Source organism: Ciconia boyciana, chromosome 1, assembly GCF_034638445.1.
Source record: "Ciconia boyciana chromosome 1, ASM3463844v1, whole genome shotgun sequence".
NCBI classification, from domain to species: Eukaryota; Metazoa; Chordata; class Aves; order Ciconiiformes; family Ciconiidae; genus Ciconia; species Ciconia boyciana.
In genome coordinates, this window is record NC_132934.1 from 34424260 (window position 1) to 34452122 (window position 27863).

General features: G+C 39.9%; 1 protein-coding gene across 6 annotated transcripts in view; it reads left to right on the forward strand.

Annotated features, from left to right (window-relative positions):
* Positions 1-27863, forward strand: part of TMEM117 (transmembrane protein 117) — a 231608-nt gene that overhangs the window by 201289 nt on the left and 2456 nt on the right. For 5 of the 6 annotated variants that reach the window (XM_072862277.1, XM_072862294.1, XM_072862285.1 and 2 more), the window contains one exon: positions 18754-18883. In XM_072862277.1, the coding sequence (XP_072718378.1) occupies positions 18754-18883 (130 nt within the window). Of the gene's footprint in view, positions 1-18753; positions 18884-26872; positions 27355-27863 lie in introns of all 6 variants that reach the window. The other variant, XR_012042640.1, reaches the window with a different exon arrangement.

A 27863-nucleotide genomic window follows, 5' to 3' on the forward strand; every position in this document is an offset into this window, starting at 1 on the left:
CACTGGATGAATGGTGTTCACTTAATGAGAAACTATTCAATATTTTGGTTTACCCTTTCTGTGCAGCGTGTGGCCCCAGGCCCTACTTACTGCATACTATTGAAACCTTGATATGAAGACGAAATCATTCATTTCCTTGTGGGCTTTTTTGTGACACTCATCGCTGTACTTCCTAAGGGCTTTTCAAGCATTAATGTATTTATCTTCACAATAGCCTTCACAATAGGGGTATTATTGTTCATTATTTTCCACATTTTATACTGAGGCACAAAGAAATTAAAGTCAAAGGGTCCCTAATTTGAGATGTCTGAGGACATTATGAAAATGTATATTATTACCCATCTTTTAGCTGAGTGGTTACCTAATTGGGGGAGGAGGGTCTAGCGTATTATTTCATTAAGAGCAGACAGAGCCACATACTTACTTGATGTAATCTTATATATTATTATACCGACAGCCCTATTTCCCTTGTAGAATTCAAACGGTTGTAAAAGCAGTTTCTTTGCTTGTTTTGAGTGATGGCTATAACTGTGCCATATATTTAGCTCCATAAAAAAGACTGGCTACTTTTTACACCATCTTAAAGGAGTACAGGGCACTCCTATCTAGGTAGTGCTATGCACTATAGGACTCTTGCTATCCCTATGGATATTTTGTCAGCCCTTTCTCTTCTCCCCAGTGGCGATATATTCAGGTCCAGCTCTCATTGATTTCAACACCAGCCATGGGCAATTGTCACTTGAACAAATCTAAGCTTAGGTGGGACGTGGAGGCAATCGCACAGAAAAAAAAATGGCAAACAATTTATAACTGCTTGGGAATAGTTTGGTTTTAGAAATTCACTTAGTATCTCACAGACGTGTCATGGCAGAGTTGGCCAAATTCAGTTCCTCCTGGCAGCAGTGACCTCCATAACAAGAGGTAAATGTTTTCACATCTGCTGCTGTCTCTTGCATTTACACCCTTCTTCCCACACACCTTCCAGCTTGTGCAGCAGATGCAGAGTGCAGGAGAACTACAGGGGTCTCTGTCACTATATATTCCCACCTCGCAATCACAAGTTAGATCCTCTTTAATGAAAAAGGGTTGTATCCTCTGGAACAAACAGTGTGTGATCGTGTAACTCGGTAAGGATTGTACCATGCATACACACAGTATAGATAAGCTTAGCCTGGCATCTAGTTCATGAGTCTTCACCATTGAAACCTCCAGACAGTTCCCTTAAGGCAGGACTTTCTGTGTGCATATATATATCCTTTAATTTTTACAAAAAGATAGCAACCTCAAAATCAAAAGTCTGCCATATGAATCCAATGTGTCTTATTCTGGGTACTGGAACTGTTAGCTCCCCTGCATGGATGCCTGCCATCTGAGCTACCTGCTAATAGTAGCATGTGTTTTTTCTTCCGACGAGCCACTTCAGAAGCAAGAGGAGACACGTCCTTTGCCTCTGGGCTTCACATCTGCTTGTTAGCAGCAGAGGGTGGTGATAATTGGAGTCACGGTGGCCAGTCCAAACTCCAGAGCCAAAGAGACACTGACACTTTCTGACCATTTTTCCAAACTTGGCTTTTTCCTTCCTGTCACTTCCAAACCCTCTCTCCCTGTCTCCCTCTCTGCCTCCATGCTGGGTCCTCCTCATCCCTGGTTCTGTGACACATGCCATTACTTTTATCCAATTCCAGTTTTCAGTCTTTGAGTCTCTCATTTCTAGTCTCCGCATACAGTGAATCCTAATCATCCACCCCAAGCCTGCCGTCCAAATCAAAATCTCTCCTTTTCTCCCTTCCCTGTCTCCACAGGTCAGTCCCTTTTCCTTAGCCAGCCAGTCCCAACCTCCTGCTCCCATCCCCACCATCCTTTCTAACACTCCATCCTCTTGCCCTGATTCAAGTCTCCCCCCTCCTCCTGCTCCTTTTGTGTAGCCTATTCCAATTTTCCTATCAAACCTTTCTCTCTCTGCTCTCATTCACCTTCACAGCATGGCCCAGGTGGAGACAGCCTTCATTTAACCGTGTGGCTGCACGCGGTTATGCCAAGCCTTCTGCTCAGCCTCTTAGAGAGGGCTGGTGGGGAGGGAGGAGGACAGGGCTTGGGCCACCAAGGACAGGACAGGACTCAGACCCAGAGCTGGGAGCCCTCCTGCCCCCATCTTCCCTCAGCTCCAGGTGCCTGGCTCCGTCTGCACGCAGAGTACTTGGGATCAGTAATTACGGGAAAGCTGGCTCTTTGTCCCTCAGCTGCTCTGCAGGGCCAGCTCAGTCCCTGTTTGAGAGCAGCTCAGAGTCCTGCCGGCAACAGCAACGGGGGTGAGAGGGAAAGGGGGAATGGAGGATGCTCTGTTTTTCTTCTGAGAGTGGCAGTTTCATAGTCTGATGAGCTCCAGGAGCTGAGAGACACTTTGGCATGCTGAGTGATGCACAGTTCATGAAGATACTTGTTTCTGAACCTTTAGCTAAATTCTTTCAAGTATGAAAATTATTGACTTTTCAAAGGTACCTTAAACTCTTCCAGTTTGGGGCAGATACTCACAGGGAAGCAAAAGGCACATCTCTGACACAAAGTTACTCCCTTGCTAAACTGTACGTCTCTACTTCAAAGCATGAGGCATTTCTACAAAGCAAAGCAGCTTATTTTCTCTTTGGTCTCGCTCTCAGAAGTGTTTGAATGGTGCTAGTTGAAAATGTCAAAACCCTAAAACAGAAACATGGAACCAAACAGGAAAAAAACAGCCTGAGGCAGACACCTGGCATGGGCTGTGCTCAACCCAAGCAGTTAAATTTGGAAAAGTTATAAGCAAATGAAATCAGTATATTGTACACAGGCACACTTGAACGGTAAGCAGCAGTGCTGTGATTTCTGTCTGTTCTATATGTCACCTGCCGTGGTGGCAACTGGGTGCCCTTGTGGTACGGGTTGTATGAATTCTTCTAGCGCCATTTCAGTAGCAAAATAAACCAAAAAGGCTCTCTTCTCATAGTGCAAACAGTTTGTTGCATTTCTTTCTTTTGCACTTATAAAGCTATACCTAAGGACTGAGAAAGGCAAAAATCACCAGGGTTTCCCATACAGAGTTTTCTCACTCTGATGCTCTGTGGTTGGGAGGGGTCCGGAAGGAAGAACAGCCTCTGCCCCCTTCAGCTGCTGAGTTTCAGATCGACAGAGGTGAGGCTCTTCCCAGCTCTACAGGCCTGTGCTCCAGCATCCTGGCTCCATTTTCAGCCTTCACTCAGACAGTGGCTCCAACTTGACACAACTGTATTAATTTGCAGGCAAAATGCCTAGTTCATACTGGTGATGCTCAGAGTCTCAGCAGAGTTGTTAGATAGCCACTTCCATGTAATCATTTCTCAACCTCATTTTCATATTCATTTTTATAGCAATAATACTCTTGCTTTTCCTTTACATAGCGCTTGTAGGTATAAGCAACTTTGAACACTGACAAGATCTGAAAAAGTTTTTATTCCCCATACAGAGCTGGTCAATAAATTTCCACAGTGTGTCCCAATGCAGATAGATGCAGTTATGATGTTTATTTTACAAAGAATGCCTCAGTGAGTATTGCTGAAGGGACTACCTGTCAGGACAATATTATCCATCAAATGCAACTATTTACTCTATCAATTACCAGTATTCTTAGTTTACAAGACATAGATTGCTATTGGAAATGCAGAAAAGTAGTGAGAGTCTTAAAAGATAATAGTTAAACTACAGATTCCCTTGGGGATGGGATAATCATGTCTGTATAGTCACACAGAACCATACTGGCATACAGGCTAGATGGGCCTCCAGGTTGTATAAAAAAATTAAATAAAATTATTTAATATATTTTATGGGGAAATTATAGATTTGTATAACATTAAAGTCAGAATGAGAATATGAACTCAGATTTCCTTAGATTTCCTTTCCTTCTAAAAGGTAACACATTCTGGTAGAAATCCTTGTGCAGAATCATAAAAAGAGAAATTCAGAGATCAGATATGTGATTGGTAATTGACTTTACGTCACGGAAATCAGTGAAAGCTTTTGGTGTTGTTTTCAGGCAAGCAGAATGTTGTCATTAGTGCCAATTAAGTAGCAAGCCATGAATAACTCTGCTGTCAAAGAAACTGTTTCATGGGGCTTTGCTTTTTTTTATTAGCATAAGGATTTCCATGTGTCTAGTAAGGATTCATAGAAAACAATTAAGTCCTTAGAATTAGGTGTGAGCTAGGTGTGAGAATTTGACAGCTGACTGCAGGAAAACTCAGAGGAGAAGTTGGGAAATGCAGATAAAATGAGAGGGTGAAAAGTCATGAACATTTTAGGAAAGAGCAGTTAATTCCTACCTATTTCATGAACTTGTTATTTTGAGTTTCTTATGAAAGGTTTGGTCATTCTAAGTAATTGTTAGAGAGTAGTTGATACTTTGATCAACCTTTATATTGATCAAGATTACAAGAAGAAGATAGGGAAATGTTACAATGAGCTTTTTGTCCTCAAGCCTCATGGATCCCTCATGCTATGTTAATATAGGAGCTTCTAATCTTCTGCAATGCTCACCTGAGCCATAGTTAAAAAAATTTCTGTTCTGATAAGTGGTTTTTGTAGCCCAGATCAGGGGAGTCTGTCTTTTGTGAATATCTGTGATTTGCAGTGGAAAGACTATGAGATGGAGCTCTTGGATCCTTTCAGCATCTGCAAGGTCTAGCAGGGTCTTTGCCAAAGTACATTAGCAAATGTTATTTCATTAATAACTCGGCTTTTGAATTTTTGCTTGTAGAAGCCAGTGAGATTGCTTTTAGGCCAGACCAGAACATTTGGCCAACCTCTGCTGTCAGGCATGCTGATGCAGACCAATAGCCCAGTAGTCTTTAATTCCTAAATAGTACACTGCTGTAATAATAACCTGTGGTGTGGTTCTAAACTGCTTTCCTGCATTATACCTCTCCACCTCTGATTATAGATTCTTTGAAACAGTAATACTTGTTATAATCTGGTTTGCTCATATTTCTTTCACACTTGCATGCTTTGCAGCCATACTTTGTACATGCAAAATAGGATAAACCTCAGTAAAAATCTACTGAGTATGAGGGAGACATGAAAGCAATAGTCTCTGTTTTATTTTAAAAACATGCAGCAAGCATATTGCTCTCTGGGCTCTAAGTGGATTTACATATTTAAGAGCAGAAGTGCCCGGCCAATAGTCATCACATGGTAGGTAGCACTGCTACAGTCCAGCACACCCCTAAATATATTTTGTAGTGCATTTCTCATATACCTAAACTGCTACATTTAAGGGTGCGGTTTTTATCTATTCATTATTTTGGTAAATGTAGATTGCCCAGGACCCTCCGATGTATAATTATATGTTTGAATGAGCACAGCAACTTCACTAGCAGACATTTGTTCTGTAGACATGCTAGGAGAATTATAATTGATGCCTTTTTTATCACGGAATGAAAAAAGATAAAAGTGCTGCTATAAACTGGAAGTTGAAATAAATTATGTAAAATACATAATTCGCATAATGACTGTCCCTTTATAAATGTTCGTATTAAGTAACCATATCATTTGGGATAATTCCTCCTTGAGGAATGCTGTGAAAGAACAGCTCATTCATTATCTTGACTTGGTGAATTGCTCTAAAACAGCTCCTCCAATGAGAAAATTGATTTAGTATTTCTTTAAACAATTGAAAATAATGCTTGAATTCTATATTTTCCTGTCCAGAAAGTTTCAGTAACTGTCTGCGTTATATGGCTTTGACAAGTTAAACTGGAACTCTCCCAAAAACACATGCATCTACCCCTCCTCTACATGCATATATACATGCAGAACCTTGCTTTAAAACCCCACTTGGTCTATTAATCACACTGAGAGAATAATCATTCAGCTGCTGTAATGTAGCTCCCTTGATTCATTGATGCCAGTAATTAAAAGTTTTGGAGTCGTACTTGGAAGTTTGGAAGCCACGCGTTTATCTACAGGCAGCATGCTACGTCTGCTTACTGCCCTTGTAACAGCCTCTCTGAGAACAGGCAACATGTCATTTCCCAAAAACTTTGTCATGAAAGTTCTTGAAATTAAAAATATGAACTACTGAATTAAGTCTATGACTTGTAGATGTTAAGGAGAAAGTTATGGAAGAAAATACAGTAATGGGAAAAGCACATAAGTACTATTGTTAGTGGCAAAGATTACGGAGATGTAAGGTTATGTGGGTAGGTGAAAGAGAGCCAAATTTCTGAAACAACAGGTGGTGGAAGAGACCATCTTCACCTCCAAAAAGAGGGGCTCATGGGGCACTTACAATTGACCCCAAAGAAAATTCTCTGTGGAAGGAAATTAGCAAGTTGTCTTCCAAAAGTAGCATGGGCAGTGAGGTTCTTGCAGATCAAAAGTAAAGACTGAATAGAAGGGTTGCAGGAGGGCACCCTTCAGAAGGGTCTGTTAGTTTGGATAAGCTTCTGCCAAGTGCTGTATATGTGGTTTCTTATCTACACTGAATTTCCAAACCTTTTGAGGTTGTCCACCCTGTCTCATCTGTCTTTTTTTTTAAATTATAATTCAGCCTTTCCTTGTGATCAGCATAGTTGCTATATTTAGATTCAAATCTCACTAGGAGAACACTTTAATTCATTCAAGGCACAGCACCAGCGTCTGATTTTGTCTTTGAGATTCAAAAAGACACCTTAACAACATTCTCTCTGCTCCCAAGGATTTTGATGGGAACAGTTTTGAAATTCAAACCGAACTGTTGTGTTTGTCAAGACCAGGGTGAGTGTGTGCAATTAGAACTTGGTTCACTGTGTTTTTGACAAGTTCTCCCAGGAGATTTCTAAACATTGAAAACCTTTTAGGATGAAGTTCATGTTTTCTGCATGTGCTTGGCAAAGGCAGATATATCGCTCTGGTATAAAAAGCTGAAATTGCATTTTTCCTCTCACACTCAGGAAGGGAGCTTTTGCATTGGAGTCAGAAAGGAGGCTGTAGAGAAGAGTTATCTTCCTTAATTTTTATTCACATTGGAGGCTATATTTTTGGGTTTATGATTTTGTTCATTCTTTAAGGCATGTAATTTATGTATGCATAACATACAGAGAGTACTGGCAGCATTTCCCGAAGGGATAAGAAAATGAATGGATTTTTGGAGAGGGGAGGGCAGATGGGAAGGGGAGAGCTTAAGTAAATAATTTCTGCAACTATTAAGTGACATACACTCTCTGTAATAAGAGGATATTTCATGTCATTGAACTGCAGTGAATGACTAATGTAATGCTGTGGTCTGTATGGAAGATACAGTATAATAATCCAAGCAGGACACTAGTTTTATGTAGCCTCTTATTATTACTGAAAATAATAAAATTAGTAGACCTGTACTTACATAGGAAGACTATTGTTTTCTTATTTTTCTCAAAGTCCCTTTAGTCAAATGATGTACAATACAATGAAATAAAGGTATCTTATGACAAAGATCTTATAGCGGTACTTAGCAACTGGATTTTCCTATAATTTTGCTTCTGTGTGTTGACGAAGATGAGTATGTTTGGTCTCTGATTCACTAAATTGTTTTGTAATTAAAGAATGTCTTATTTTAGAAACTGGGAAACTATTTAATATAATAGAATAATACAGTAGAATTTAATACACTTATAAAAACACACCACACATCACTCTGAGGCCTTGATCCAGTGCTGAGTTCTGTACTTGCCAGAAATCATCTGCCATGGGACCGCTACCGGTGTAAGAACCTCTCTTTTTACCTCTCACAGTCTCTTGTGTTAAACTGGGTGGGCACCTTTGCATTCATATCCCTTTTTTCTTATCTAGATGGTTGGTGAAGACCCAGTTGCTGTTCAGCATCTCAGTCTCTGAGGAGACACTGTCAGGCAGAAAACCCTCTGGGCACCACAAGCTGCTGAGGACTCTGAGCTGGCAGTTTTAGTTCTCTGGTCAAACATAGTTTCCTGGGTCTGTTGTTCTTCAATTTGGCAGCCTGCATCTCATGCACTGGACTGAGTCTGTGTTTCACACCAGCACAGTTAAGAAGGCTCCTTCCTTTTGTTTCCATGGATTTGTACTTTCCAGGAACTTTTCCGGTCCATTTCTATCAGAAGAGTGGGCCATTCCATTCAAATTCTGTTGAAATAGGTAATGGTTTGTACTGAATTTTGATTTCAGAGGGCGAAGGGAGATGCTCCCGTTTGATGAGGATGCACCTCACCAGAGCAGCTCAGTAAGCATTCTGCTGTTTAGCTTCCTGACCTGATGAGGGAGTCAAGAGAAATTGTCTCATATGATTATTAAAATTATTATGATACATGGAAAAAAGTAGGCAGATCATGATAAACACAGACAAGGTATTCAGAGGTCATTGCTAGTTGGCTAGAGACCAGCCATCATTGCTAGTTAGGGCTTAGGTATTCTGAAGAACTTCAGTGTGAGAAAGGACATCTGCTTTGTAGCTTGTGCTGACAAGCTGTGAGTGGCTCATCAGGCTTCTAGAGTGGGACTCAGCAGAAACACCCCGAGTGTGACTCAGCTTGAAGCTCAGGACCCCTAAATGTAGGTGGCTATAAGGGAGCTAGCTGTATGCTAGCTCCCATCCTGGTGAATGGCAATCTAATCCACACAATAAATGTTAGAGACTGATTTGGCAGCATGTGTAATGCAAATAAGAATGGACAAAATAAACGCCCATATAACATATATCCATTTTCACTTGTATTCTAGATTGTTGATGACAGTTTGAAAACACATTCCAGGGATACTGATATGCAAGGGAAGCTGATTTTATTTTTACATGCACGCCTCCTAAACTTTATGTGTTTCTTATATCTTCTTTTGCTACCCAGATGTGTTTACATAATGGCTATGCAAACATAATGTATGCATTTCCTACTGCCACCCCAACTGATACCAAACGAGCCACCGTTCCTTCTGGAACAGATGTGCCTCATGGCCACACCGCAGCTTTGGAAGATAAAACTGGGGGTACAGGGGGAATGTGGAGGAGGAGTTCAGGAACGGGATTATGTTGCCTTCAGGAGATGAAGGCAACTCATTCGCAAGTACAGTATGCTGCTGCTGCTGCTAATCCTATTAGCCGGCTAAAACTCAGGACACAGAGAATTATTTTAACTTCAACTAAAAAACAAGAGAGGGAGCTGGGAAGACCAAATATATTCCATATTACTGTCGTCCCTGAAATAAAAACTTAAGTGCAGAAAGCCATGTTTTGCGAAGTCAGCCTTTCTTCTTTCAACATTTGCACACAGTTTCCTTTTTCTTTCCTTATATATTAAAACTGGTATATTAGTTAGCATAAGTTATGAGGAGGAAAATAGTTTTGGAAAAAAGTTATTACTGATTTTTTTAAAGGAACGGGAATTTGCACTGACTTTTTGCAAGCCCCACGTTTAAATTTATGAGACACATTTCTCCCTGCGTTCCATATGCATAAGGTATTTTTACTTTCTGTCATCTCCTTAAGCTCTATTAATTTTCTCAGTATCAGTCAAACGCAGCATATAATCCTGTTTTTTTCTTCAGTAGCAAATGAATATTACTGTTTCACTGCCTTAATCACAGCAAGTTGAACCCTTGCACAAGCACACGTGTAATTTACAGTTACAGTTAAACCAAAACAAGTTGGATGAAAGTTTCAGACTGAGACCATTGGTCCAAACCTGCCAGTGCAGATCGTGCTTAATACCAAAGGGCAAGTTTATAGTTTTGTTTGTAACCGGCCCCAAATTTTCTCAGAACAGGTGATAATAAAACTCTTCAGAGCACATATGATCTGAAGGAATTTTGTCCAGAACAGAACGGCTCCTCAGTCATCCATTTCTAACGTTGAGGCAGCTGATTTACTTTCCATCTACAGTGAGCAACACATAGTAATCCCTTTGCTCCAGATACTCTTTGTTTCTATAACACCATTTTTATTACGTTGCAAAGCTCATAGCGAGGAAAATATCTGCTCAGGTATTTTACTGCAAATCTATCTTCTTGGATTTAGGCAACACTAAAAAACACCATTAAGATTTGAATATCAGGCAACAAGGAAATTCATGTGTATGGGTATTTAGAAAGAGAAAGGGATAATATACTTTTTAATGCAGCTGAAATCAGCTGGAGACAGTTGCCTTAATGCAAAATGACTTCAGAACTCTGAGTAGAGCTTACTGTTCTCAAATAGGTACAAATGGAATTAGCAGTCTTTACAAATCCTGAGCTGCTCCAGATTTCATATTACTGTTCAGCTGTGATGTGGGTATATTTTCCACAATGCAATGGTATGTGTATTAGTGCGTATGTACTCATATTGTTGAAGATGATGACATAGCAACGTATTTAAAATTTATTTTTATTCTCCACATCATAATCAGATATTTGGTCTTCTAGGATACCAGAAAGATTGACTGCTCTGTCTTAAATTATTTCCCTTGACAGCAAGCTGTAGTCTCAGTAAATCTGTAAATATAAGTATTGCATATTATTAGTGAATGTTCATTTCTCCTATTCACCACAGAAATGGCTTTCATAAAGTGTGTCACTGAGGTAGTTAGAAAAACATTACGACTGACTTGCTGGTGGTTTAGGGAAGTTTCATGTAGGGAACAAGACACAGTTGCTTTGCAGGAGCTGATTTCTTTGTCTCTTACAGGTACACAATATTGTAATGTTACCACTTTATTTAGCAGCTTATCAGACTCAAGAATTAACTGGAAAAGCTCACACTGGTGTTTCTCATCCAGATGAATTGCCTGATAGCAATTTAGCTCAACCAAGGTTAGACATGAGTGAGGCAGTAAAGCAAGAGTAAGGGCTTACAAAAATTGGAGACACTCAGAGACAAAATAGAAGAACGTTTACTTTTGAGCAGCTTTTTTAAAATCAGCATTTTCAGCAGTTGTGAATAGTTAATCAACAGGCAAGAGTGAGTTACAAAGAAGAGGAACCTCACAGTGTCACTGAGATATACGAGACCTCACATTTGCTTGATGGAAAAACTGGTGGACTTGCTCCTAGGACATCCTGGGTGTGCACAGAGGCTGTGCTTAGTGATGTCTGCTGCACGTCTGGCATGGATAAAGTTGTTTCACCTTGCTCCTCTTTGACTCTCAGGAGTAGCTAAAACTTAAAGGGTAGCTGTAAGAAAGAACAGTCCTTGCCCTCAGCAGGAAATGGTGATTACTGTTGTTCCTGGTCAATACACATCTCAAGATGTGAGTACCTTTTAGTGTCCGTCCTTCCTTGTGCACTGGCTTGTTTTCAAACACAATTTGTTCCTAATGTAACAGAAAGAATGGATAGCCATTCATTCTTCACACCAGTAGCAATATTTGTCCTATCAAGGAACTAGCAATGGTCACTAAGGCCTGGGACAGTATTGTGATAGCTGATGCTCAAAGACAACCAAAACACAACTCCAGTCCTAGAGCATTCCATTGCTAAAGAAAAGCCAAGAGTTATGGCTGGTTAGACAGACAGGAATAAGCAATAGTGACTTCATTGGTCAGGATGACAGGTAATCCAGGATACCTAATGTATGACATCCTCATGTTTCCTCAGCAAAGAGGAGTTACAAAGGAGAGTGAGAAAGGAGAAAGCTCTGCAGCTGATAGGGAACTGCACAGGGGAAAGCTTCTTTAAATGGAGAAAAGATTCATAGCCTGCATCTATAGACTGATTGAAGGAGCAGCTGTCATATAGGCAGTCTGTACCTAGGGTAGTGAAAGATCTGAAGGGATTGGAATATGAAAGGAAGTGGCCTATATTTTATTTGATCAAAGAAAAGAGTGACATGGTCAAAGAAACAGACTAGGAGAACGGTCTTTGCAGCAGCATTTCTGTATCGGTGGAGAACAACTGCACTTGTGAAGGCCAGAGGGAAAGATGCCAATGTAACTGAACAGCAGGTGATGAGAGCCTCGATAAACATTTTAGCTGTGGGGTTTGATAGGAATTGTCATATCTGTGATATGCTATGCAGAACAGATCTGCAGTATCAAGGCACTACCAGGTTGTGAGGAGTGAATAGAAGATGATACCCAAGCTATAGTCACAGGGGAGAGAGAGGGAGTGCTGTCTATCACAAATCAGGCATCTGCCAGTGAGTATAGGCATGGATAGGGGTCTTTCAGTGAAATGCAAGCATTTCTTTGTTTAGGTGGTCTGAAATTTTGAGATTACTTTGAGCTTGCTGTGGAAAAGCTAAATACCAGTTCGTACATTTCAGTAACAAGGGGCACTGTTTTGAGGACATGTGCACACACAGCTTTGTCTAGGTTCAAAATGCATTAATGTTTAAATTCAAAGTGCAGAGACCCAGGGCTTGTTTGGGACCTGGGTGGCCTGGGAATTGTTGCCTTTAAATAAGCAGAAATGGATAATAGACTAAAGGATTCTGTAATTATTTTTTAATGGAAGGGGTGATTCAAGGCCAAGCACACACATAAAAAGAGACCATATTGCTGCTTTAACTCTCAAGGAGGGAGTTACTGCTGTCTGATTATAATTTTCTTAAATAAGGGAGAAAATGAACCAGACTTGCAGTGGTGGTTCTAAATAAAGGCCAGGAGCTTGAAGAAGCTAAGCAAAGACTGAGGAGGAGAAGAGCACAAAGATGATGGAGAACAACAGCAAGGTTGTGGGTATGTCTGGGATAGCCCAGACAAGCCAAGGGATAGCCTTTCTGTACCCGTGTCTGGTCCTGGAAGCTGTATTCAGTCTTCTGTCTCAGTCTCAGCAGCTTGGAACTCAACTGAAGCAGTTACTCCACTGTTACAGTGGATTTTCTGTATTTTTAAAATCCGTATTTTAAATCATGACTGAGAGATAAAAGGTGTTGCTGTGTCTGCAATTAGGGACTTTGTAGCACAGTTCCTGATGGGGTTTTTGTGATTGTTATTGCCAATAACAATCCAAGCAGGTGAAGCCAAAACAGATGAGCAGATCAAATAAAACTTTCTGGACTTGAAAACTATGAATAGATTAGCACTGACAGTACCAACATGAAGAAGGAGGTCTTTTGAAGAATAATGTGTCGTCTTTCACTGTGTTGCTAAGTAACCCCACTGAAGCCATACGAGTATACAGGTGGTAATATTAAGAGTATAATAATGTATATTTTTCATTTAGTGAGGGCTAAAAACTGCAATGTCTGTCAAACTTTCTTCCTATTTAAATAAGGTATTGGCAAAGAACAGAAGGCCAGAAACCGAGCGGTAGATTTGATCTCACAGGCATGAAAGTGAGTTCTAGTCATGGCTACTGACTTCCCTTCTTATGTATGTTTGAGTGAAATATTAAAATGATGTTTGTACTTTAGCAGCTCACAGCTGCAGAGATCTCAGCTGCAGAGATCACTGCAAGTTGCAGCACTGCAATGAAGTTAGAGATAACCACAGAGGAGTTGGGCCTTTGTCTCTGAATTCCAGCTGTTCATTTCTTACTTCAAACACTTGCAAAAATATATAGCCATTGCCTCTCATTAAATTTCCTCTAGCTGTCTGCCTGTCTGCCATATTCTGGGAGTTGAAACAAAGCTATCGAAGAGATACAAAGATACCTGAAAACACACAGTCTTCTACCTCATAAATTAAAAGGATTTTAATAAATTAAATAAAAATTGGTATAGGCAGTTTCTAGAACAAGCACACATATACACATTCATATATGCATTTTCTCAGTTCCTGCCCTCTATTTTTGTTTATTTATTATTCCAAAGGGTTTAAAGTACAAATGTGTTCCTAGCATTCAATATAGCATATATCATCACTACTTAAAGCAGAAATATTCAGTGTGCATTTGACCTCTTTCATTATTATATCTGAACAGTGTTTATACCTCCTTCATGATTATATCTGAACAGTGGCATACAGTATTTTTAGTGGTATTTGATATTTACGGTGTGCCAAACACCCTATGAGCTACATTCAGACAGAAGGAGAGATGAAAGTATGGCACATTTATTTCCCATTAATCATTACTGGTTTTTAATCCTGGTCTCACTTTTTCTGTGGCAGTTTTCCGTGGGTGGAAAGAGGCTGGTGGCTGAGGGACATGGGGTTGTGTGTGCATGAAGCATGGGATGCGGTCTGCTGAGGACTAGCATCGCCTTCCCAGACAGCTTATGATCCTTGCTGAGTCCTGCCGGCACCTGGTCCTGATCCTCTGGGGTTGGGAGATATGGCCCAGAGCCTGTAATAAAAAACACCAAGCAGCAAGCAGCACTCCTGCAGCCAGCCAGGGCACGGGGTGTTGCCAACGTGCCCCTGGGCTGCCTTGCTGGCAGCCGGCCAGGAGCCCCAGGGCAGCTGCATGTCCTGGCTCGGGGTCAGGACAGGGCTTCCCCAGGCAACTCCTTCTCTTTTGCTCAGGTGATGGCAGAGAAGGACCAGATCATATCAGGAAGTGTGGCTTTGATGCTCAGTTACCATTACTAAAAATATCTTTACTTAAAGAGATACCAAATCAGTGCCGCCAGCTCCACTGTAGGGTCTTAAACCAATACCTGGCATTGCAGCAGGGAGTTTGTGCATTTGTTTGGCATGGGGAATTAGAAGCAAAGAGAAGAAAATCAAAATACCATTATGTCCTCTTTTGCAGCATCCAGTTTTGTCTGTGCTTCTGGGTTTAATGAGGTAGCTGATGGAAATCAGAGGTTCTCCCTTTGCCCATTGCAAGACTAGGATGAACCCCTCAGTGATCCTAAATTCATCCTCTGGCTGCCCTTTCCTCATGACTAGAGTGAAATGAGGCAATAACCTAATTTGATTTGCACATCCCACAAAACTTGCCAGCGAGGTTAGAGACCTCTGTGTAGCTGATTCAGCCTGCTGGTTCTGGGCTGGTTTCTTCTTCATAAACTGCATAGAGGTATGCTGCAGACCCCCCAGGTTGGAAACCACTGAAGTAGATGAACATTAGTAATTTGATGCTGATGGATTTAAAGAAGAAACAATCTGTTCATGCAGTATGAGAGATACAAATATGAGCTAACAGTATGGTTGTATGGCTTTATTTTTCAAACTCTGCAAGTAGAGATACATTCTAAATATGGTATTTTGGGCCCAGTTCCTAATGAGATCCCAGACATGGCAGAGTACAGGCACCTCAGCAATAAGGACTAAAGCTGATCAAGTGAACTTTGCATAATTATGAGTTGAGAACTTAAAGAACATAGCGTATGTCACTCATGTCCCAGAGGTGAGCACAGACTGATAGCACAGACTGGTATCAGAGACGACAGAGAGAAAATACCGTGTATGAAAGCATGATGCAGACCTGAGCTGTGTGCCAGAGAGGGAAGTGGTTAGATTTATGGGCTTGTACCTTTGTGCTATTAGTGTACCTATTAACAAATGAGGTAGATTGTTCCTACTAGGCACCTTGAATTTCTTGGAAAAATGGTTTTCTGGATGTTGCTGAAATTAAGTTGTCTTTTGCTTGTCAGTAGGGAAAAAATTATAACAGAGTCAAAAGATTTTGGACAACACTTTCTTAGAATCTAGATAGCAAAATGGCCACTTTGTTGGGTTTGGATTTGACAACCTGATATTGGCATTAGCCCAAAAAGTTAATAGTCACCTGCTCTTCTCCTGCACAATAATAATACTACAGCTATGTGTCCTCAGGTGATAATGTCACTACATGGACAGTAAATGCTCACACTTACCACAGCTGTGAGCCAAATGAAGCCCCGAAGGCTATTTCATCACCTAAATTGAAGCTTCATTTTCCTAAGTGCTGTGGCTGTAGTGACTTTCATGGAAGTCAGTAGGTTTAACTCATTATTTTAGTTTCCTTTTTTTAGTATTGCTTTCAAATACATTTTATTGTGTTTTGTTTTATTTTGTTGGGTTTTTAAAATTTTATTTCTGTATTTCCAGTGGGACTGTTCTTAGGTTCTCAGATTTTATAATCATACCGATAAAGGTGTTACATTTGAAACATTATTTATGGGTGAAGAAGAAACACCTTATAGATAAAGCCAAGAATTTATTATTAGTATCATTTAGATTTTAACAGTGTAATCCAAGAATCATTATTAGTTGAGATCTAATTATTACAGAAAATAATCATTCTGTGCAGAAAAAATTTCAGTAATAATAATAATGTCAAAATTGTTACACGCACACTTCTTACCTTCTATTGCTTTTCCTGGTGTTTCATCCCCCCTCCCCCTGCTCCTGCAGGTCCTGAAATGGGCAGTTTCAGTCTGGTGGGCATCAGTGGGGGCATTACGGTGTGTCATTGCATCTGGATTCCTTTGCTGGGAAGGATATGATGTTCATCGTGATGGTTTCTTTTTCCTCACCCTAGGATCTACTTGGGGGCATTTTTATGTTTGCTAACACACTTTTTCTTCATTGATTTGAAGCTCCATGTTACAGCTGGGTTTACTATACACAGTGCCTTTCACGTATGTTAGATAGATACTTCTTTGTTCTCCTTGTTACCCCTAAAAGCAGTTTTGTCCAGCCCCAGATCTGCATTTCTTTAGCTGAGCACTGGTGAGTTGGTTATAGGTGTGAGGTCTCTAATGCCAGCCTCTGCCCATGTCTCTAGCAATGGCAATACCATATTACGGGGCTACGGGTAACAGAGGTCATGATACAATTCAGGCAAGCTTCATAGAGTATGGGGTATATATGTAGAAAATGTGAAATAATGTACACGTGAAAGGTAGCTGTAGTTTGGAGTGTCAAATATGTATTTTTCTAATGGGCTCTCCAGTCACCTGTCTGTTATAATGTAAACAGTAGCACACTGTTGGGGTTGCATGTCTCTGTTTTGCTTTTGTTTTATGAAATATTTTCCAGTCTCAGTAGTTGTTAAATAATACAAATAATACAGTAAATTGCACATCTGACAGAGCTGGCATTCTAGTTACTCATTATCAGGTAATGTTCATACAGATCAGAAAAAATGCTGAACTTTTTTATAAAACTCAGATGCAAAGACACAAACCAATACAAAATTCTGTACAGTGGAATTTTATCTGTAAATCAGCAAAAGGCACAGTAGGAGCACTGGGGAAAGGCAAGAGCAGGAGGCCGGATTTATAGTCCCATGTTTACTTCTTTCCAATGCAGAGTCCACAGCTCTCCCTTCGTTTATCTTCAGGAATATGTAATGTATTTCTTCCTATTTATTCCTGGGTGAGAGTATGTATGACTTGACTTAATGTGAGACACCAGTCCAGAGGTGTATATTAGATACTGTGAACTGAGAATGTACACCCATAAAATTTTTATCTTTGGGCACTTTTTGAATGTCTACTGCCTGCAAGGGGATGGTTGCAGATGCAGTGTAAGGGATTGTGCAGCTGGGCAGTTATTACCATACCTCGTGACCAGGAGTGCATGCGTTGCATTAGTGATAAGGCAAGAAGAGAGCATCCTTATTTCTCTTATCTTCTGCATCTGTAAATTGGCACTTTCTGTATCACTGTGAACATTGAGAACCAGGTACAGAGGGTCACATTTTCTCCTTGCTTCTACTCCTGTTAATCCATTTAATTCAGTACCACAAAGAGTTAGCACAAACCAGCTGCTGTTAGTGTTTGGGCCATGCTATTCCCTGCTGATAAAACTCTTCCATTTCCCTTCCACTGTAGAAAATGTTGGAGCACTTAGGAATTCTTGGAAGTTAAGTTATATATAGTGATTTTATCTTTCAGAGATAATTCTTAGTTTTGAATACTTTTTTTTCATTACCCTGGGAGGAAACTTTCCAGCCTTATAAAACCAAAAAAAAGAAAAAAAAAAAGGCAGTGGTTCTCTTGGGGAGATGGCTGTGCTGGAATGGTTTCATTGTGAAGGAAGCACAAGTCACTCACAGAGCTCCTCACATTTCGGTTTCCTTTATCTTACATGTAGTAATTCAGGTGCTTGTTGCACTAACTAGTGGGATCCAGGGGTATGCATGGGAACAGGGCCAGGGTGTTTGTAACAGCGGATCACCAACAGCCTGCACAGAGTGACTACTCTGGCAGTAATCGTACCGATTCTAGCACTATTGCTAGACTTTCCATTTGGGCTCTAACGGGCCATGCTATTATACCCATTTTCAGGTGACTGATGGTGGGTGCAGATAACCAAGTGCAAAATTCCTTTAAATGCAGCTCCTCCTCAGCTGGCTTAGCACATGCTACCAAAATATGCATAATGACAGGTAAGAGCTTCCACACTTCCAGCATTACCTTGTCAGCTGAAATACAGCAGTGGAGAAAACTGTGCTTGGATTGATTCTGGCAGATTATGCTGAAGGGCTTGCACTTGCAGGGAGCGTTTATTTAGATGTATTAAGGCCAAATACAGAAAATACACTATAAGTTGAACAAGTAGAATACAGAGATATGAAATGTTTGAAAGGATCAGGCTTTCTTTGCCAATTTCTTACCTGTAAACTGTTTGCCAAATTAGTAACAGTAATATTGCAAGGTTGCTATACAGGTATTCATATGCTTAGACTATTTTGTACTATCAGCTGGTACAGTGGGTTCAATATTGTCATTCTGAAGTGAACTTTTAAACACATAATTACATGGAGCTGAAGTAAAAATCATATTGTAATATCTAATATAAACAAGGTATTCTATTTCAAGTGGTTTAGTCAAACCTAAAATAAGAAAATCTAATAATGGGAGGCTTAAAAATAGAACCTTTCCCATTTTATTATTTTAAGCCATTTTAAAGGGCAAAAATAGACCATGAAAGCTCTTACTTTTTAGGCTCTTACTTTTCTTTTTTTTAACAGGACTGGGAGTTTCCACATTTTATGGGTGATGTTGAAGTGAATCTTCCAGGCTTGCCATCTGCACACATGCAGTTCAAAGTACCTTATTTCCAAAAGATCTTCAAAGAGGAATATCACATACATATAACAGGTATGCAATCTTACAGATTGTGACACAGTCACACAGTGAACTGCTTCTGTGTAATAAATGTATGCTAACATGTTCTTAACCACTTTTTGTGTGTGTGTGTCCCAGATTACTATTTTTCTATCTCTTTATCTGTCCATATCCATATCTTCCACATATAAACATCTCAGGGAAATGAGGAACCTGTATTTTACGAATCAGAGAGACCTGCTGTTTTTCATGGATTTCAGCAACTTCTTGTGACACTAAGTAATACCTAATGTAGCTTCAGAGATCTTTTATCTAAAATTATTCTCCGGGGGAATTAGCGGCTTATTTCATTTTCAAATCTCTTATGCTTTCAGATGCCTTTGCTATGATTTATGCTAATATCTTTTCATAATTTCAGTCATTCTCCTCTGGCATAGGCCACTCATAACCATACTTCCATCAGTCATCTAAGCAGAAGCAGACAGTTAAATAACCTCAAATAAAATAGAATTGCAGTTATTCAAATGGATGGTACATATAGATAAAAAGTACCTGATCCTTGCATACTGTGAGACAGTATTTTTTAATAACAGTAGGGAATAAAAAGAGAATAAGGTTAAATAAGGATAAATATTTTGGTTTTACCTTCAAGCTATGCAGAAGGAGCATAGCTCCTCTCTCTACATTAGGAAGAGTTGGATAATAATGGATAGCAAAAGAATGCAGGTGTGAATTGACAGGGGTTTTTAACTGCTACTATAAACAATCACAGCACATGATACTGTACAGGAATAAGATAGATGAGGGCATCCAATGACACAGCCATATGAAACTCCTGCAGAGCTGGGACAAAAGGTGCATTCAGCTATGATACAAAGATAAGGCCAAGAGCTAGCAGGTGAGTCACAAGCTCACCAGGCAGCAAAAGCCAAGGGAAGAAAATGTGCCGAGGAGGAAAGAATGATGAACCCAGGACTCAGTTGAGATGATAGGTTGAATGAGGCCGCAGAAAAGGCATTTTCAGCAGAGAAGGTAGAAATCCGAGTGATCAGATTAAAAACCAGAAAAGAAGAGAAAATGAGTGCAAAAGTTACCTGCTGCCTATTGAATGAGGGAAGGCAAATGGGCCAGTAGGAAGTACAGATGGAGGGATGGAAAGTTTTTCAGAATTGGATGTAGGTGCCCTGCTGGAATACTGAGAGAGAACAGACAGCCAGCAAGAAGAAAGAAGGGCTGGGGCATGTCTGAGTGAGACCGTTTGAGCCACCAGTGGTCTATGGAAGAGGATGAAGTAAATGATCTCATGGTCAGTGACTAGAAGGTGTAGGGTGAGAGAAGATGGGATGTGTACACGACGAACACATTTTTCTCTCCCAAGTGAGCAAAAAGGGAAAGGAGAGGGAAAAAAAGAGTATAAACATTAAATATTTGATGTGAATTATAGGCATGGTATTCAGGGATAGCAAAAAAGATTTTTGTTCTACTTCTCAAGACTAGAGCATGAATTTGGAGGGGCTCAGTCCCACAAGGCTCCCAGATGCCCTGCAGTTATTCCATTGTATAAGGAGAAGTAGAGGAATGGGTGCACAGAGGAGCATGAACAATGACTGAGGCATGGTAGAGTGGGCTGCACCATCAGATACAGAAACTCAGGATATAATTAATGTAGATGAAAAACAATGGGTGGTAGAAGGGGGACTGAGAAGCAAAGAACAGTTTTGCATTGTAGAAGAGACAGGGATATTGATGATAATCAGGGAAGAGCAAAGAATAAGCAACAGCAAAGAACATAAATTAGGGATCAGTAATACAACTGCTAGCAGTGCTGCTGTTTGAAAACAGACCAACCGAGAGAAACCGATATTTATGCATTGTAGAGTCTTCTGCAGAGAGGACTGGAGGCCTTTCTGATTTTCTGGCGAGAAGGCATTCTTTTAATGAGGATGAGCTAATGAATAGGGACTGAGGAATATTTTTCCCTGCTCAGCATTAACAAGATCAATTTATTAGATTCACTAGACAAATCAATCCATTTGACTGCACATCACGTACTCTGTCTACTGAGTGCCTGTTTTATCTCGGTGCTACACCACCCTTTAGGAGATCTAATAAACAGCCATAACACATGGCACAAGAACCTCCCTTTGGGTAAGTTTTGCTTGAACCATCTGTTCTTGCCATCAGTTCTTGTCTTAAGTTAGGGTATCATCTTGGATCATTTTCAAGCTCTAGTTATTGTGTGGATGTGTAGATACTTGTAATTTTCTACTCAAATCAAGGAGCTAATAAAAGAAAGAAAGAACTGGTTCAATATATATATAACAAGATGAATGTAATCCAATCTAAAATGAGGGTAGAGAGTGATGCACATGAATGCAAGTGCAGCAGATGACATGGGGGTAGGACACTGGTAATGGCAGGAAGCCTGCTGTATTTAAGCCCTGTTTAATACATGGGATCCAGAATGTTAAATCTAACCATAGGACCTCTTTTTAGTAACAAACAGGAAAGGAAGACTAAGGCCTGAATATAATTTATTTAGTACTTGCTATAGGGATAAAGTTAGGCTGTAAATCTTTGACCTGTGCCCTGATTTGTAGAAACTGGAAACCCTTTTCTCCCAAATAGCAAGGACAAAGAAAGCATGGCTGAAATAACATTTACCATCTTCTTCCTGGCAAATTTTATTCTTCATAAGTTCTTTTACAGCCTGTTTTGGTCACTGTTGATTGATATAAGTAAGAGCAGCCTTAGGACTCCCCTGAGCAGCCCTATTCAGTGCTGGGTTGCTCTAATGAGCAACGGTCCCACAAAGAAGCAGCACTAGGTAAAGGGACATTCAGAGGAGTGAAGGACTTTAAACCACCTTTCTGTTGATGTGTGCTTAATGGCTTTGTGCAAGTTCTGTACAGATGAAGGATTTCAGTTCCATGCTCTGTGTTGCCAACTCTCCTGTTTTTATGACAAGGCTTAAGACAGTTGCCTTTTTTTTTTTTTTTGCTATTTTGTCTGAAAGTCTTAGCTCCTGAATTCAGTGACTACATGAGAATTTCAGCTTTCATAAAATACAGCTCATGACGGCAGAGAAAAAAAAAGAAATGTTGCTTCTGCATAACTCCATGTCTAAAAAAGCAGATAAATAAAACAGTATTAAATGTATTATTTTTAACCCATCTTGTTACTTTAAACTAATAACATGCTTTCTTAGGCCTAACTTGTGATTTCTGAATGTTGTAAGATGGCAGTACTATTGAATTAACATCTGCAGCCTGTAGTTGATATGCTTCAGTGTATTTTTAAATTTACTATCAAAAGCATATCTTATTTTTACTGGTAACCAAGTACCTCATTTTGCTCAAATTTCTTTGCATCTAGGAACTCCTAGCAAGCATCTACTCAGTATTAAATATTTTTATCCTGTTTTGATAGCTGCTTTTATCTATGAACATCAAAAATAGCTTGAATTCCTGCATCTGCTTAACTTATCTGGATTTCCCTTGACAGATGGTTCGTTGCAAAGTGTATGTTTTCCTTCTTGGGCTGCTGTTTATGAAAATACATAGTTTATCCTAGTTTCTATAATACCCAGGGAAATTTGTAAAACTTAAAAGTAAATTTTGTTACTTCAGATTCTTTCATGGTTAAAAGGCACTAGGGGGCCAGGCTAGTACCCTTTAATAGCAGCACTGGGGATCCAAGAGCATGTGCTGTCAAGTATGTGGATAAGTTTCAAATAGGAAATGTTAAGGTTTGGGTATCAAAACAGATGGGAGATTTTTCTGGCTGTTTATAAATGTGAGTGCTGATCTAGCAAGAATGCCCTTCCACCCAAAGGAGAAATCATCACCTTCATGGCTGGCGAGTGCCTAGGATGGCTGGCTTGTGGAGTTAAACCAAAAGCGTGTCTAGATTCAGGCCAAGCATTGCCTACACAGGGAAGCCTGAGGGAGCCTGTGGGCAAAAATAGAAAGGTTAGAGGTAAAAACAAAGCTGTCCATGCACACAGATGTGAAAAAAACTCGGAGGATTTGTGGCTTAGTTCAGCTGTGAGTGGTCTGTATGCATGTATCTAGCTAATAACACTAACGTGACAGAAGATACAAAGAATGTTTCTAAGATACCTAAATGTTTTACAGAAGTGTCTGAATGTTTTTAGACACAAATTGCAATTGAGATAAAAGAGTCTAAAGTCAACAATTCCTACACTAGCCTCTGGTGTGGTTGCACAGCATGAGGCCGCTTGAGTCTAGCCTTAATAAATGGAATTTTCACACTTCCTCTTGACCCTCGGGAGGGATACTGAGGGCTGGCTTCTACATGAGATCTCTTTTTTAGGACATTACTGTTCTGTTACAGAGTGGGCATACAAAAATAAAAATGCTCCAGAATCAGCAGCTGTTTTGGAATATTTGGACTTGTAGGATCTGCCTCAATTGCCCAGTAAATCAGTTGCATGTGCGATTGTGGACTGTTTGCTGAACCTCTCATAGACCTTATCAGCTTCTTTAAAAATGAGCACTGCCCAACCATCTTGTTCAGCTGGCGAAAATAGGTGCCTTTCTAGAAAAAGGAAAAAGAAAAATCCATACCTCTTTCACCATGAGAAGGCCCCTGGCATTCACATGCAGTGCACAGTTGTTCAGCTTCAGCAGGGAGGGACAAGTGTTTCTAAGCAGAGTCCCGTATAGGCTGGTGTTCAGAGCATGGTCCCACGATGCAGGTCCAAACTGCCGTAAGTGGAGATTGTTCTAGGGTCAAAGTTTCCCTTCTGGTGAGTGCCCTAGCCATGAGGATACAATCCTCCTCAACAGCTATGCTTTCTCAGAAAACAGGGATCGAGTTTTCGTCCCCAAATAGTGGTTGTAGGCTACAAGGCCTAGAAAAAGGTTTCACATTTTGCATTATAGCCTCACAAGGACACCCAGTGCAAGCTCTTGGCTAGCTACATACCTCCAATTTTTCTTTTTGTGGATCTTTATTGCACCAAATTTCAATATTGCACCACGTTGCCAAATACACCAAACCAGATTCCCGACTCTTTAAATGTCACGTGTATCATGTAAGGATGTCAGCGCTGTGAAAGCCAGTTATCAACCAGGTCTTTTTTTAGGTAGTGCATGGCTGAATGGCACAGCACTATTTTACCACCTGATTTTCTTCACTGTAACTTCATTGAAGAGTCTGGGTATAATTCTTTGCAGTTTGCTGAAATGATTGACTAGCCTTCCAGTCTTGAGAGCTGATCTTACTACATCGTTCCATTTCAACTTGTGTCTGTGAAAAATTCACCTGCTCCAATAAGTGCTAAATGGTGTCTGGTGAAGACCAGTATTCTTGGCCACACAGACCTCTCTGGAGTAGAACCAGCCCTAGAGCAGTAGTGGTACTGATCCTACAGAAATTGGTTAAGAGACAAATTAAATTACTTCATAGTGTGGGTCTCCATTTTTCCTTACCACTTTTCATCTGTAATGAAATTTGAAGCACTGTAAAAGAAATTATATATATATATATAAAGGAAATTAATATCTATAGCTTCATAATATATTTACTCTGACTCTTTGCAAAACTATAAGCTTGAGCTTGTTTATGCGTAAGGCGAGAGGTCAAGACTGACTTCTAATTTACCAAGCTTATTTCCTATATAAGCTTGATATATGACTTAAAGTTTGCTATAAAAACCATTATGCTAAAATTAAGTTGCAATAGGTGGTCATTTCATATACATAGATTATACATGTGTATAAAGTTAAAGGTTGGTCAGTATAATAAGTCTCAAAAAGTACTTGTCATGGGGAATTATCATCAAATAGATGTTTGTGAGTGGAGACTGTCAGGCCTCTTTGTTCAGTCCACTTCAATACATTTATCATTGATCTAGAAGGACTGCTTGGTAAACTGGGCTTATTTGGCTATCATGCCTGCTAGTACAGCAGTAAAGTACCTGTCTTGGAAGAAGGATAGACAGCACAGGACACTGTATTCTAGAAAGAGGCAAATACTTTCTGTAAGTAACCAAGACAGCACTAATTCCCAGTCATTTTGTGTCTAAGGAGATTAACACAGCCCGTGGCTACAGGGAATACTGAGTAGGAGTAGAAAGATGTCATTGTGTTCATATATGGTTATAGTGAGACTGTTACTCATACAGTGTTTGGTTCTGGTGACAACAGTTTTTAAAAGAAAAGGAAAAATCATAGAGCTTATTGAGCATGACAGTGATGCAGAGGATGGAAAACTTGTCTAGAAATGAGACATTTAAAGGAGTTTTGAGAAGATCCACTGTAGAACATAGGTAGGTCTCAGGCAGCTAGCTGACACTTGGACATACAGGTTGCGATTCATCATAGTTAACTGGGGTGTCTGCATCTACTCTGTTTGTCTAAGCATCCTTTGGAGTCCACACTGACCCAACGATCCCAACAGTGGAGCTTAGGGCTGTGCTCCTGCCTGTCTAACTCTGTCTAGGAGCCGAGTGAGGGAGTTTCAAGTTCATGCTTTTTATGAAACAGGAATAATTGAAATGCATCTCTCTCTTAGATCAGGTGAGCACTCACATTCTTAACATAAAAGGCACGGAGCCTTTATTAGGCAGATCCATCTTAGAAGAGGTTCACAATTATGAAACCATAGTGTAGGATAGATACTAAATGAAGCCTGAGATCAAGCACCTGGCTACATCGATTTAGCATTTTTAGTGTTTCCTGCTAGCTTCTTAGTCAACTTCACCAGCAGCAGGCTGCCATCTCCAGTCTTACTCCTTAGGTGGCTTGGTCTACATGTGTTGCATTTAGGACAATGTGGTCACCCAGGTGATTGCTGTGAAATCCACTGGGTGCCATCATGCCTAAAGAGGAGGTGGGTCATAGCTCAGCATTGCAATGTCTAAGTTTCCTTTGTCAGTCATACCTGAAACCTACAATCAAGAAAACCATAAAAGTGTATTTTGGCCTTTATAAAGGCCATCACAGTAATGTCCCCATTTCATTATGCTTTGTATTTTGATCTTTCCATTGTCTGTTTTCTCCCTACACATCTTCACTCTTGCCATGTCTAGCTGAAGGGAAAGTGCAGTACTGGTCCTACATGAGTTTTTCCCCTTCCTACCATTCCTAGGGTCTAGCAGATCTCTCTGGAAAGTCACCTGTCTGGGCTCTGCAGAAACACAAAGTACCACAACTAATATTTTGATGAAGCCAATAACAAAAGAAGTGGGAAAAGAATATGGCTTAAGGAATTAACTTTGGGGCAATGCAGCAAGGGATTGCTTTCTGGTTGAAACAGCTTTCTGTTTGAAACACAGTAATATTTGATGACAAATTATTGTTTCAAAAAGAGTCCAAGTGAACAACCATAACAGAAATGGAGTTTAGAATGCAGTAAATCACGTTTTCTTTCAAACTGGCCATAGATAAACAGATAATGGTTCTAATATTTGTTTCATTGTCATTTGTGTTTAGCCTATTTTCCTAATGAAATGAGAATTATGCAATCATGTTCTCTGTGTGGGTTTGTCTCACTTTCTCTCTACCCAACACTCAGCATCAAATAGCTTTTGAACCCACAGCCAGTTTCAAAAACATTTTTCAGAGGGTGGGAATCTGAAAAATAGTGACATTATCATTGTGTCCTAAGAAATAGTGGTTAGGTAAAGGAGAATCATCTAAGTTAGTGCCCAGCTGAGGAAAAAGCAGGGAGAAGTCAGCCATTATATTCTGTTTGACAGCAGCCAATTGATCAGTGAATATGTGTGTCCCAGCCAGCCCATCAACACACACTATGCAAGATATATTCTGTCTCTGTCTGTTGAAAGGTCATACGTGATGGGGAAGCTAGGGTTATTCTGACGGAGAGAAAGACAAAATACAGGGTAAAAATCTGCAGGAAACAGCATCAAGCTAGATTGTATTGTTATGTATTTCATATTTTAGCATCATTTTCAGTGTCTTGGTGTTGATTTAAGAATCTTAAATATTATAAAATGTGGTGATAATCTTCTAAAACCATAATTTTCTTTAACAGGTCAATTATAATATTGATGAAAACCCAGAAAAAAAGATACACGAGCTATTCAGGAATTATGTGAACAGGATTGGCTGCAAGGTCTTTTCAGTGCAGTTTGATTTCTGGATAGTGACCATAACACAAGAGAATGAACATTCTTGTTCATTTTCAGTCTAAGTATAATCTAGACTGAAGAGGACTATTAAACACCATTGCTGAAATACAAGAAGTTACCCTCCTGGAGCATTCTGGTCGTACAATTTGAACACACAGACTTTTAGGAACTGGGATCCATTTATTTTTTACAAGCCCATGGCATAAGTAGTTTGATAGATACTCTGATTCATTCATTTTCTCTTTCACTTGGAACATACTTAAATATGTTTCCAGCATAGACCAATATCATTCATCACCAGCAGGAACATTCGTCCGTGAATGTCCTTTCATATAATGCTGACATGTAGATTTGCTGGGTTCTTGGGTGGTACCAGTCATCACAGGTAAGATCTTAACATATGTCCGGCTAGAATGTAAGAGGTGCTTTGACTGTGAAAACAGTATAATTTATTTTGTGTATTCACAGAATAATTTAGGTTAGAAGGGACACCTGGAGTTCATGTGTTCCAACACCCTACTCAAAGCAGAGCCAACTTTGCAATTGCATAAAGTTATCTTTAATGTCTTTTGGATGCCTGGAGGGAGCATGCAAAAGAGCAATTTTAAATAATAAAAGGAGAAAGGTTTCCTCCTCCAGTATTGCAGGAGCTTAATGTTAGACTATGAGTCACTCCTTGGAGGAGTTTCGCACCACATGGACTATAGGGAAAGCTAAGCTGACCAGCCTCCCAACACTACAATCAGCCCTTGCTATTTCTCAAAGGTGTAATATCTCTAAATCACAGTTTATCCAATTGCTCCCACCTGATGTACCACCATGGTTGGTATATCAAACAATATATGTATATACTCTTAAAATTTACATAATTACCAATCCCCAAAACTTCAGTCA